The 14,328-nt window shown below is 41.5% G+C and overlaps 1 protein-coding gene across 1 annotated transcript in view; it reads right to left on the reverse strand.

Moving 5' to 3' along the window:
- The window catches only part of AGBL1 (ATP/GTP binding protein like 1), a 503,271-nt gene that overhangs the window by 383,259 nt on the left and 105,684 nt on the right, over nt 1-14,328 (reverse strand). Inside the window, 7 exon segments of the mRNA XM_036843717.1 lie at nt 1,005-1,153; nt 3,164-3,250; nt 3,482-3,565; nt 5,091-5,671; nt 6,725-6,841; nt 12,263-12,327; nt 13,289-13,454. Of these exon segments, the coding sequence (XP_036699612.1) occupies nt 1,005-1,153; nt 3,164-3,250; nt 3,482-3,565; nt 5,091-5,671; nt 6,725-6,841; nt 12,263-12,327; nt 13,289-13,454 (1,249 nt within the window).

Here is a 14,328-nt window from a genome sequence, read left to right on the forward strand (position 1 = left end):
TACAGAGGAAAAGCAATGTGGCCAAAGCAGAGAGATTTGAAGATGATATGCAGCTGACTTTGCAGATGGAAGAAAGGGCCATGAGCCAAGGAATGTGAGGAACATACCTCTAAAAGCTGGAAAAGGAAAGGAAACAAATAATCCCCTAGAATGTCCAGAGGAAGCATGGCCTTTCCAACACCTTGACTTAAGACCAGTGAAACTGATTTGGGACTTGTGGACTCCAGAACTGTAAGAGAATACATTTGTCTTCTTTGAAGCCACAAAATGTGTGACGATTTGTTACAGCCGCTGCATCAAGTGAATACAAGAGGCAAGGCTTACCTTTTCTCTTTCTATACCAGCAAGAGTCTATTTAACCAGTACAAAATAGAGGTAATGTCCCATGCTCGGACCTGGAGCTACGGGGAATATTTTTTCCTTACTCAGAGCCACTCATACATTAGTATGTGAGCAATAACAAGCAGAATTTCCCATTTCTAGAAACATTCAAAATAAATATGGGCTACTAGTCAGTCATTGTCCCTCGAACGTCTCCTCTAAAATTGCCACAGGTATTCAGGAGAATTTAAACTTTCTCCAGAGTTTTCTGAGAGTGTAAATCAGTGTTGTCCAATGGAATTGTGCCGTTTGCCTGTCTGTGACAAATATCAACAGATCAATACATTTGCTCCTATGGGATTTAGGAGGTGGAGAGAAGGAATAAATGAGAGGGCTCACTGGCCTCAAAAAGTTCAAGGTGGGGCAAGGGAGGCAGGAAGCGGTGGAAAGTTATGTGAGGTATTAACATTTCATAGCAGAGGGAGAGTTTCAAGCTTCCCCTCCCATAGTAGCAATTTACCATAGGTTGACGGCTGTCTTGCCATACCTGGCAACCAAAACATGTCAGCCCAACTTCAAACCCTTTGCAACCCAAGCAGGGCTTCTGATAATAATTCAAGCACTCAAAAGTGACATCGTTTTTGGTGTTATTGAGAAAGTCTCTATTTCCCAAGAGCTCATACCGTAATTGAACTGGCTGTTGGCCTTCTCACAGTTGATAATGTTGAAGCGATAAGGGACCGCATCCCTCATACCGCTCACCTTGAAATAGAACCACTGCTGGTGCTGCGTGCTATTCACATCAGCATTGATCAGTAAGTCATACTCCAACCTGCAAAGTCAGAAGCAAGATCAGAGGGTTAAAAGCCTTTAAGAGAACTTCCAACACTGAGAAATCTACACATCTCAGGTTCTGGATGACAGATGTAAGATCCAGGATCTTGGTTGGCTGGTAAGTTATAGTTGTCATCCTTATCTCACAATATTGGACAGAGGCTTTAGAAATTTAAGGAGGGGGGATCAGTGTCCTGGTATTAGAAGAGTCAGTTATACAATTATAGCCTATCTTTTTATTAAATGGTAATGAAGTTTCTGTCCAGCTGGAAAAATGCAAGTGTGCTATATCCCAGAGAAAATGTGGTCACATCTGGTTGGATATGCCATTACTATTTGATGTTAGACATGACTTTTGAGCATCAGTCTCCTCAAATGAAAAATAGAAATAGTGTCTAGGGACTTCCCTGGTGGCACAGTGGTTAAGAATCCACCTGCCAATGCAGGGGACATGGGTTCGAGCCCTGGTCGGGGAAGATCCCACATGCCGTGGAACAACTAAGACCATGCACCACAACTACTGAGCCAGTGCTCTAGAGCCTGCGAGCCACAACTACTGAGCCTGCGTGCCACAACTACTCAAGCCCGTGCTCCTAGAGCCCATGCTCCACAACAAAGAGAAGCCACCGCAATGAGAAACCTGCACACTGAAATGAAGTGTAGCCCCTGCTGGCCGCAACTAGAGAAAGCCCGAACGCAGCAACAAAGACCCAACACAGCCGTAAATAAATAAATTAATTAATAAATTAAAAAAAAAGAAACGGTGCCTAAACTTGCAGTACTGTTTGTAAAGATTAAGTAGTATGATATATGTAAATCCCCAGCAAGGCAACAAACATGAATTAGACTAGCAATGAAAGATTTCTCTGTTTGTTTTTTCCCTTTTTAACTGATTTAGTTTACATGAAGTAAAGTACACAGATCTTCAATGTACAGCTCAACGAGTTTAAGCAAATTCATCTGGATACACCTGTGTGACAACTCCCTGGATCAATATGTAGAACAGTTCTGGCACCCCAGAAAGTCCTCATGTGTCCCCACCCAATCACTATGTGGCCAAAAAATTACTTTTTCAAGCTTGAGCAACAGAATTAGCAATGAAGCTTTGACTTAAACATTATCATCAGGATATTTCATTTTCAAAAGTATTCTTATCCCATCCCCTTGGAATGCTCTTTGAGTTGCTCTTCTAGAAAGGGCAATGGTTTTGCCCTGATTCATTCATACTCTCCTACTCTGGCCCTCTGATTAAATGGCAGTGTATAGTGAGATTTGTGGAAGGGGAGAGCTTTGTTGAAGCCGTAGCAGAGCAGATGGTGTCCTACCCCTCCCATCGTCACTATAAGCAACACACTCTAACCACTGAACTCACCACACAATGAATGAAGCTATAGTTGGCACTATAGGGACACTCATGAGAACAATTCCAGGAAGTCTGTGACCCTCAAATTGTCTGCTATGCCCACAATGCTCTCTCCAAAAAGTGATCATAAAAAATCCTTGCCTGTAAGTAGGTTTGTTTTCTGTCATTTGACTCTGTCACCCAGACCACAACTGATGAGTTTAGGATTCTACACTCTGGCCAAAGGCAGATATAAAGAGAAAGACCTGAGTAAGACCAGGAGCTTAGGCACATCCTGGACTGCTCATTGTCTCACTAGGAGATTCCTAATTAGGTCTTCCCTCCTGGATCCTTGGAACATGATAAAGGAAGAGAGTAAATAATAAAAGCAGGAGTTGTAGGAAGAAGAAGCTGAGATAGCAAGCAAGAAAGAGAAGGAGGCTGAGGAGGAATCTTAACATGCCTGCCTTTCCCTTCTCCATCCCAAACAGCTCCACTTGTATTTGTTATATGTTGGGCTTCCATGAAATATTTCATGTACCAAAAAAAATTACTTACCACTCACCACGTCCCAAAAAGGGAAAACTTCGAAAATGTCTCCTTGGGGGGGATACAAAACAGGGCTGAGCCATACTGAGTATGGTCCCTGCAGCTTTCTTTACTTACTCACGCACTTGGATGGCTTTGCGAAGATTTCCAGACTCAAACTTGGAGAAGAACCGTAAGCAGTCAGAAGTGGTGTCTTGCAAAGGCCTGTAATGAAATAGAGAAGCTTTGAACATGGGACTTATTGCTATTCTTGGGCACAGTTTAACATTTCTTAGAGATAAGCTTTCTCTTACAGATCTTTAACCCGAATTTTCACTGTGTTGAATTTAGGAGAAGGAATGGATTACTAACTTAAAATATTCTTAGGCTCATGCCATTAAAAGGATATTCTATACTCCCACCCCCCTCATTCCACTGATGTTCAAGACCACCTACCAAGGCTCATCTAGACTGAAGACAACTTTATTTATAATATCGCTTGGCTGGATGAGCCTCCGGACATCCTCAAATATTTTGATCCTGGAAAGGAAAATTGGAAACATTTTAAGGGTTGGCCCTCACTCCTTACCCCATTCATCCTATGGTCATGTGGGAAGGGCCTTGGGACTCATCAGAGAATTATGAAAGAAAAATGTAATAATGCTCCAACCTTGAGCTGAATGAGTACAAAAAGCACCACCCCTCCTTCCTTTTCTTCTTTATCAAAAAATAAAACTACACTGAGCAGTAGGAATGTAGGAAGCAGTGATGCCAGGTTTTAGTTTTAGGAGGATTCTCTACTCAAAGGAGAGTTTTGTCAAGAGCATTTGGGCTGAGGGACTTGGAAGCCTCTGGTTGTGTGAATAAGTGGGCCCTCTGCACTAAGACAGTTTTGAAGGAGACATTAGGATTGCTGATGGTCTGGGAGGCTCCAATAAGCCTTTGAATTCTTGTGTCATTTATAGTCCTTGGTTCTGTTTGCTCCAGAAGACTATGGTCAATCTTCTCTCTGAGAAACACCAATATCTGGGAGATTTAAGTAAGAGGGAGGAAGGATACCTAAGGGATATTTCAGATTCCCTCCTTGAATTTCCAATCCAGGTCTCTGGGGCGGGGAGGGGTAGGAGAAGGGGGAGGGAAGGTCAAAATGAGGCCTAGACTCAGGGGGAAGATGTCCTGTCCAGTGGGGAGCTGTTGCTGGGCCAGCCCCTGTGGTGTGTCTCTCAGGAACTTGAGCATGGAGATAAGGTCAGAGGGGTGAGGTCAGAGATGTCAGCCAGGAGACCAAGTGGGAGCAGTTCTTGGGATCCACCATCAATTTGCTGATGAACTTGCTAATAAGTTAAGAAAACTTACTGCTATGCACACTTTGCTTCATAGACTTAGTGTATGCATACTTAGTATATTTTCTGGGAAAATAGTTTTCTCCTTGAGTTTAGTAATTTTCTTTTTAATCTTGCTATGCCTATCCAAAGGCAAAGCTCTGTTTCATGCATCCTGGGAATAATCCATCACACAACGTTTCTTCCCTGCAGGATGCATTTTTTTCCCTTACAATCCTCAGTGATGCAGCAAAACTATTCCCCAAGCCAAGTCAGGTTCTATAAGGTTGGGACTGTGGGATGGAGGTCCACCACCTCCTCTCATTAACAAGAGATCAGATTCCAGTTTGCAGTGAATGAGAAAAGTGATCCCAAATAATCCATACTTGTTTTTTCCTGAGAACCTTCCCTTAAGGAATGATCCCAGTATTTGGAGAAACTGGATAATATTTCCCTTTTGTAGGATTTGCAATGGATACGGGGTAAGGGGTTGCATTAGAATCATCTAAGAAATTCTTTTTGTGGAAACGCATGTCTACCACCACCCTACCCTTGGCTCTGAAATGTCCTAGTAGGGAGGCAAGATTGTATATTTGGTGAAAATTTCCTTAAGGCTTTTAACATGCTCCTGACTAATGCTCACTTTCCTGAAGATAACAGAATTATCTGTACAAACCATTCCACCTACAAAAATACTAAAGAAGAAAAAGTATATATAGCTCCCAAGTTAGTAGCACCATCACCTTTGGACTCCACATTTACGTTCCAACATGGACTGGGCAGAGAGAGGTGGACAATGTCCCCAGAAATCAGGAAATGCCATCATTGTGAAGTCAGACACAGATCTGGTTCTTCTAGCTTTGGCCATATAAAGATAGGGGTCATGGAAGGCGATATGCGTCGGATGTGTCTGCAGGAGCTTATCTATTAATTCAGCAGTTTCTCTAGGTCTAGTGGAATTGGAAAAGGAGGCACTTATCCTTGGGCAGGAAATCGCATCTATGTCCCAAGCATCCTCTTTGAAGGACGCCTGAATGTCTGAGATTTCACTTCCAGAAGAACCTATCCCAAGACCATTGGATCGTGCATTTTGGTATGGGTTAATTCCAGGTCCTTTTTTGGAGGTTAGATGTATGTTGGACCTCCCCATCTTCACTCTGCTCAGAAGGGAGGTCTGGACAGGGACTTCTCTTTCTTGTCCCCAGGAGATTTGGTCCTTATTCAAGCAAAGCCCTTTTGGGGAGGCAGCAGTCAGAATGTGGTGGTGATTGGCATACTGAGTCTCGTCATAGTTCAAACCATCTCCAGGTTTGGACTCCAGTTCCTTCAGGTTAAAAGTGGAAAAGAATATGTCAGTGTTTCTTTCCAAGTAGAGAATACAATCTGATCCCTGCCCTCACTCTCTGGGCACAGAGCTAAGCATAAATCCTGTGCACTGGAAAACTTTTTCCAAGGCCAGTCAAGGAAAGACTAAGCTTCAAGAGTCAAAGAAATGGCAAAATCCTAGAAACGCACACTTAGAAGGGGCATTTGGTGGGGCTAGTATGAGTCTATGCAGTACATGTACATGAATGCCTCCTACAACACCCCCAATCATTTACAGTCTGGTTGAACGACTCATTTACAGAAGCTTCCCTGTATCCCAAGGTGGTTCCTTCTATTTGAGGATCATTCTGATTGTTTAAGAAAAATTCTTTTTTACTCTGAATTAAAATTTCCTTCCCTGAAACTTTTACCCACTGATGCCCTTCTGCTTTCTAGAGTGAAATACAATATGTCAACTCCCTTCTATAAGTGACTTAGCTTGTACCCTTAGATATGGCCAAAATCATGGTTTATTAAGAATCATAAGAAAATAATGGAGGTCCAAAAGCAGGTCTAAATTTTGGTGGGAGAACAGCAGAAGAAGCAGCAGCAACCAACCACTGGATTAACATGACCAGGTATAAGGTGCTTGATTTGTTTCTGCTAACAAAGAAACCCTAGAATCAGGCTGGTCACCTTCAGAAAGCCATCTCATACAACCATCCCACTCTCACAAGAGAACAATTAAATCACCATGAATTTTCACTTGCTTTCCCAGGACGTGAGAGTAGGGCACCTTGCCCACCAGACAACAGGCAGCAATGTGAACCTTCATCCTACTTCCTTCCGAGGTGATGGGTGTCAGATTGTATTGATAGGACCCTTGCACGCATCCTATCTCTGCCACCTTCTAACATTTTTGTTTAGCCTTTTACTTCCCTCTCAGAAAGATCCCAGAAGCAGATTGCTAAAGATGAGCAATGCTTTCCATCTGGAAACCAGTTTGGATTCCCAGGGTCTGCAAAGAACCCATTAGCATCACCAAGGAGTAGAACCACAGCATACATTCTACCTCAAAACTGCAGGTGAGCTCAAGACACATTGCCTTGTATTGCATCAGTTCCTCTTCAGGTCGATCAAGACCAGGTTTGGAGCTCAGCTTGTTCACATCTGTTTCCAAGTCTTCATCCTACAATGGCACATTCAAAAAATATGTTACAATCAGGAGAGCCATCCTGAGAAATATCAAGACAAGCTACAGATGTGACTTTTCAGAATCCTGGGACACGGTTTCCTTGCCTCCAAGTTATAGTGCTAGCCTAGTCAAGGATAATTTAATATGTAAGGTTGTATTTTTTAAATACAAAGAAAGATTATAATTTTTTTCAGTGTTCATGTTAGTATTTATCAGCCTTCATCATAAATAATTTATGTAAAATGAGATGAACTATGTAAACAATGAAGCACAATACCAAAGAATTGTTTTTATCTCATCACCACTGTCTTTGACATAACTGTAATTGTCGTACCTATTCATCTATCTACCTATTTAGGTCACTCTTTTCACAAACGTTTAATGAGCACCTACTATGAGTGGGCACTCTCCTAGGTACTAAAGACTCATTGATAACTGAACAGACCAAGGTCCATGATTCCACAGAACTTGCCTTCTAGTGAGAAAAGGAAGACAGTAAGAAAGCAAACAAATGAACAAGGTAACTTCGAACAGTGATAAATGTCATGGGAAGAATGAGAGGTGGTGAAGTGATTGTGAGTGAGGCTGGGGTACAAAGAAGCTAAGGAGGTCACATTTTAACAATAACGGCCAACAAGGCAAAGACTTGGGGAAAGAAATTACTAACAGAAAAAGAAAAAAAAAAAAAAGCAACTTAAATTTGCTTACAGAAAGAAGGTGGCTGAATGTATACACTCATATATAAGAATTTATATATATAACTGAATCACTGTTGTATAGCAGAAATTAACATATTATAAATCAATTATACTTCAACAAAATAAATTTAAAAAAAAAATTTAAAAATAGAAAGAAAGTGGCTGAAGCATAAAGAATAAGAGGAAGACTGTAGGAGTCAAGATTCCAGAAGCAGGTATGATGCTGAGCCTTCCAGGCTCTGGGGAGGAGGTCGTAACCTCCTACTATACCTTTATCCCTTTGTACATTTAAAAGTTCACCGAGTCACCACCAGCCTTTTCTTCATTGGGCTGAATAATACCAGACCTTTTATTTCTTCTTCTAGATCATCATTTCATAATAGTTTAACAGTGATGGTGACTCTCCTCCAAACACTTCTGTATTTTTCAAAGGTTATAGAATGTTACAGAGAAAGGACATAGTTCAATCTCTTCATCTTTCTATGCCTCTCTTAGATCAAGTTTCCCTAATAAAATAGGGGGGGATTCCACCCTATATTTTAGGAATCTATTTTGTGAGTTAAGGAAAAACCTGATAGTCCTGAAAGCCTGGCTTATTCTTCCTGAAATCAAATAGATGTGGAAAATAAATGTTATATTCCTGGGCTTCCCTGTTGGCTCAGTGGTTAAGAAACCGCCGGCCAATGCAGTGGACATGGGTTCGAGCCCTGGTCCGGGAATATCCCACATGCCACGGAACAACTAAGCCCGTGCGCCACGACTACTGAGCCTGTGCTCTAGAGCCTGTGAACCACAACTACTGAAGCCCGCGCACCTAGAACCTGTGCTCCTCAACAAGAGAAGCCACCACAATGAGAAGCCTGCGCACTGCAACGAAGAGCAGCCCCCGCTCACCGCAACTAGAGAAAGCCCGCACGCAGCAACGAAGACCCAACGCAGCCAAAAAAATAAATAAATAAGAGGGTTAACATAAATTTTTTTAAAAATCATTTTTAAAAATGTTATATTCCTGATTCAGGGGATAAAGTGCAATATTCCATCCATCTTCTGCAATTTTCCTCCAAGCTTTAAATTAAAAGAAATATAGATCCCATGAGGTTAATATAATGATATTTTCAGATACAGCGCACACCAACCCCAAACTCCTTAGCCTGGTATTGGAGATCCCAACACTTATCCTTTCCAGCTTCATCTGTCAGATCTTCCTTCCTTCCACCATCTCTGCTACAGCCTCAGCCATGCCCCAAGGTGGCACCAATAGAAATGCAACCTGGCAGGCATTGAGAAGCATCTCCCCACCAGCAAGTAAGGTTGGTACGTCTGGAAAGAGGAGCGTCAGGTAACCCATGAGCTTCAGCCTATCTCGGTGACCTACTCAGCCTTAGAGCAGGTGTTAGCAAACTATAGCCCACTGCTTGTTTTTGTAAATAAAGTTTTATCGGATCACAGTCATGCCCATTCATTTATTTACTGCCTGTGATAGCTTTCTCAGTATAACAGCAAAGTGGAGTACTTGTAACAGAGACCATCTCTGGTCCTGAAAGCTTGAATCTTGGCCTCTGAATCTCCAGGCACTCAAGCAGGTTGTCAACTACTTCTGTATTTTATAAATACCCTTTATATTTATTTAGGAGTGGACCAGCTTCTCTGTCCTCACAGCAACCCAGAGAAGCTTCATCATTTAGGATTTTGGTACCCATCTAACCCAGATAACTCCCTCCCTCCTCAGATTCCACCCTTCCAATATTGACTTTTCCCAGCCTTAGATTTGAGTTCAACAGCCTTTTGAAGGTGCCGATTCAAACTCTGGTAGAGACAATCCCCAAGTTTACTAGACTGAATTCTTTGAAGATAAAAACTATGTCTTATTTGCTTTTGTATCATATTAACATCCTTAAGAACTTAGCATGCTGCCTCACATATGGATCATATCCAAGAAAATACCTGAAAGAAATAAAAAGTTTAAGAGGAGGAAAGGAGGGAAGAAAGGAAGGAAGAGCTTGAATTCACCCTTTCTGTCCTCCTCCTCTTCAGAGTCTGTCCAAATCTAATGTTTGTGTTCATTAAGAAAAAACAAACAAACATGGCCAACTTCTAGTCTATATTCGTTGTAAGTTTCTCTTTCCTTATGATGACATTCACAGTTTTCAATCAAAGAACAGCACCCAACTATACACTCTCAAGACCCTTTACAGATATAAGTTCCTTTTAATCATTCTTTCTAAGAGGCTTCTCCCAATTGTTAACTAAGATTTTCAAAGGAAAAGGCCACAAGTTAAAGGCCTGCATCCATTCTCTGACCAGAAATAAATACTCTTGGCTTCTTGCCCACATAACTTGCAGCAAATGTTGCTGGGTTCTCCAGGGGAAAACCAGTTTGCTAGGGCCCCGGTTCCCTGACTCCTGCTATACCCCAGAATCAAGCCCTTACTCTGATGTTCCTCTGTTTCTCTATAATGCATGCTCGCACACTTACTTCTCACCTTCTTCTCAGCTCGAAGACTCTTGATGAATTATTTCCAGGCCCTCACTTATTTGTCTTATGCTTCCTTCCCAGCTGGATTTATTTATTTGTTTAGATTCCACTCCACCCCAACCCACCATCATCTGCAGAGTGGGGGTAAGGAGACGGTCTGAAAGCTCTCCCCCAACCCCATGCTGTGTGAAGTCGAGCACCAGCCTGCAGCTTGTCCCTCCACATCAGATACAAGAGGAGACCGATGCTACGCATTAAACATTCAGTTATCAAAGAGCCAGCAAGAGCGGTGGGAAAGTGGCATTGATGAATGACTGTAGCAGCACAGTATTATTCAAATAATTCAGCAAGTTCTCCATAGGCCTGCATCGGCAAGTCACAGCAAAGAGCCAATTTGCTACTGATGACTTCAGAAATTATTCTATTTATCAAGAAAACCCTGAGCACACCAGAATAGCAACAGCAGCCTTAACCTAGAGACCTGGCTAAGAGGTAGTCCCTCTATGTCTGCTACTACCATTAGCAAGGTGAGTGATTATTATGACAGAGAACGCAAAACGTCTCTTCCTCCCTAGGCAGATGTGTAGATGGAACGGTATGTAAAAAGAAAGGAAGAGGGAGGGGGAGAGGAGGATGGATGGATGGATAGTAGATAGATAAATAGACAAGTAGGTAGATAGATAGATAGATAGATAGATAGATAGATAGATAGATAGATAGATAGATAGACAGACAGATTTTTTAATCCAGATTTCATCTCCAGGAATGTCATAAAAGGTAGCATTTACTTCTCAGTCTTATTTTGCAGATGTCAAAACTAAGGAACTATAACTTGAAGGGACTTGTCCAAGTTGATGTCCACCAACAGAGATGGAGACAGAATTATAACTCATAAATAAATTATCATTATTCTAGAGCAGTGGTTCTTAACCACAGGGTGATTTTTGCCCCGCAGGGATATTTGGCAAGTCCTAGAGACAGTTTTGATTCATGACTGGGGGACAAAGGGGTGGATGTCACCAGCATCTTGTGGATTGAGGTCAGAAGTGCTGCTAAACAACGTATAATGCACAGGACAACCCCCCATGAAAAATAATTATCAAGCCAAAATGCCAAGGTTTAGAAACCTTTTTCTAGAAATGCTGTCAGTAAACTATGCCCCACTGTCTGCTTTTGTGGAACACGGTCATGCCCTATTGTTTATACATTGTCTATGGTTGCTTTTGTGCTACACCAGCAAAGTTGAGTCGTTGTGACAGAAACTGTATGGTCCACAAAGCGTAGAGTAATGATTATCTGACCTTTCATAGAAAGTTGGCTGAACTCCATTCTATAGCATAGGTTATTATTGATAGAGACCAAAAGGCACCACTTCCTTGCTGGCCAGGATATGCACCATACAACCCAAAGGAGCACAGTTCACATAGACTCCAAGGTAAATGAAACTGTACAACGCAGTGGTCCTGTGCATAGATTGGGTAGATAAGAAGAGTGACTTACAAAGATAGTGGAGATCTACTAGAAAAAGTTTCCTAGGAAATCTTTCCATGGTCTCTTTGTCTGAATATCCTTCACATTCATTAAATACACCAACCCTAAGTGTCTACCTCAGGCTTATCCTGATGGAATATTAGTGTCTTGATAATAGATAGCCTCTGACTTGACGATGGGATTGTACCGGGCCTACCAAGACAAAAATGACAACTTGGAAATCAGTAACAGCAGCCATCATTTAGTGAGCATCAGTATCTGCCAGGCCTTAAAGTGGAAGCGCAAAAGTCCGTCCTTAAAATTTACCCTGGGCGGGACTTCCCTGCTGGCACAGTGGTTAAGAATCTGCCTGCCAATGCAGGGGACACGGTCCGGGAAGATCCCACATGCCGTGGAGCAACTAAGCCCATGCACCACAACTACTGAGCTTGCACTCTAGAGCCCGCGAGCCACAACTACTGAGCCCGCATGCCACAATTACTGAAGCTCGCATGCCTAGAGCCCGTGCTCCGCAACAAGAGAAGCCACCACAATGAGAAGCCCACGCACTGCAATGAAGAGTAGCCCCCACTCACTGCAACTAGAGAAAGCCCACGGGCAGCAACAAAGACCCAAAGCAACCGAAAATAAATAAATAAAATTTCTAAAAAAAAAAATTTACCCTGGGCTTAGCTGAACATAGAAAGGGACATTTTCCTTTGTAGAATTATGAATGTAGAGATCATTAGAAGCAAGGGCTAGTGTACCTACTTCCTCTTTCACATCTTCAGAATCTGAGTCTTTGTCCTCTTCTTCCTCGCCATCATCTTCAAAATCTGAGTGGGAAAAAAAAAAAAACAGGTGAAATGGATGAGGCTTCCCCTTTGCCTTGGATTGAGATTCTCGCCACCCAATGGTTAGTACTTCTCACAAGTAAGGGGCCATTATTAAGTGTACAGGATCCCAACACACGCTTACACTTATTGGATGTGTAAATCATGTGCATATAGGCACGTGAGAGCACTATATCATGACATCTAAACTGCTGTCCCACACTGAATGCAAAATGAGTGCAGAATAAAATGACACATGAATACCATTTTGGCTTCCTTCACCCAGTGTGGAAGTATTTATGCAACTATTGCCAGAGTTTAGTGATCACATACATGCCAAAGCTGTTGTAATGTAGACAGCACTTTGATTGATTCCCTAATTTTAATACGAAGGAACTGATTTAAAACAAAAGTCCACAGAAAGCACCCAGTGTCATTGTGACAAGATGATGCCTATGGAAAATCTGTTCCCTGGAAGGAGGACAAGGTTGAAAAGCACTAGTATCTTCTGACAACAAAATCTTCTCGGAGATTGGATAATCATACTTTCAAGTATTCTAAAATGACTTGCATGGGGTGGCAAAACAGCAAAAGTTTGATTTCAATTTCATCCTTAGGGCAAAGTAATTCTAGAACCAGTCTGTATGGTGGAGGGACTCCATCATGGGATTGCGAATAGATTTTTTAAAATCAGCTGAGATGACTCTACAGGCATTCCATAGCTACCAGGCAAAGTGCCAACAGTTAATAATTAAGGACAAAATTAATAAGCTTGGTATTATGAAAAACTAGCGTTTTCATACATGTCTCTAATTACTTGTTAGATAATCACAGTTGATGTGTTAAAAAAATTGATTCTACTTTCATCCACATTCCTCTGAAGTATTATCCAAATGCAAAAATTCATCATAAAGCTCATAACTATGAGCAAAATAAGTACAGAAGAACTACCCACATACTTTACCTTCAGTTAGAACATGTGGAGGTTCAGAGGTGATGTTCCCAGGGACTGGGAAGGAATAAGCACTGCTGGTTGTGACCAAGGGAAGTGGACTCTTAGGGTAGCATTGCCTCAGGATCTGAAGCACAAGGGAGATGACAGGCTCCAGACTTTTGTCATCCAGGCAGTTCTGAACAAAGAGAAGATCATATCAGACACTGACATCTTGTGCAGAGTCCCTTTGCTATAATGTTATTTCAAGTAATGGATTACATGCAGCCTAAATGGACAGTAAATATCCTTAATGTAGAACATCTAATCTGAACATTCTAATGTAGAACTTTGTCTAACACAGGATCTGCTTTGGTCCAGTGTGTAATCTGCATTTTTATTTCTCTTTTACAGCTAATATATTATTGGAATGAATTTAGTCTGAAAATAGACTTAAAAGACTTTCAAGGGATGCTGCACCTAAGATAAAACATTGTCCAGAATAGCTGAGGGAAGAGGAGGTAATGGCATCTTCCTTCAACCATCCATGTATCGTTGTGAATTATTGCCTAAATTAGAGAATGAGTAGCTGAATTGATAGAAGTCTTACTTTTCTCTTTCAGCTATGATCTGAAGAGAAAAATATCAAGGAAAAAGATAAAATATGAAATCAGAAGAGAGAATAAGAGAATCCCAAGTACCTAAATTAAATAACATGCTTCTTTTCAAAGCCCACAGTGGTGATCTCTCTTGGTATCTACACAAAGCAAAGAAAAATTGGGTTTGCAGATGTAACATTTTGATACTGATGGAACATGACAAGACCCTTCTTTTCAGACACTGTGAAAAATGTAAGAACAAGTTTACTAAACTGAGAGACAGAGAGTTGGGAGTAGTCAGTATCTCTTTGGCAAAAATATGGCCATTTTCTGCAGTCTCTTAGTAAATGTTTTGTCTACTGACTTGATACAGAAAGTTGACTAATGTAAGCCTCCAGTTTGGTATTCCTAAGGGGTTTCCACTAAGCTCTAAGGCCAATAAGTCATAGTGGGAGATACGGTGGATGCTTAGAA

Source organism: Balaenoptera musculus, chromosome 2, assembly GCF_009873245.2.
Source record: "Balaenoptera musculus isolate JJ_BM4_2016_0621 chromosome 2, mBalMus1.pri.v3, whole genome shotgun sequence".
Classification (NCBI taxonomy): Eukaryota; Metazoa; Chordata; class Mammalia; order Artiodactyla; family Balaenopteridae; genus Balaenoptera; species Balaenoptera musculus.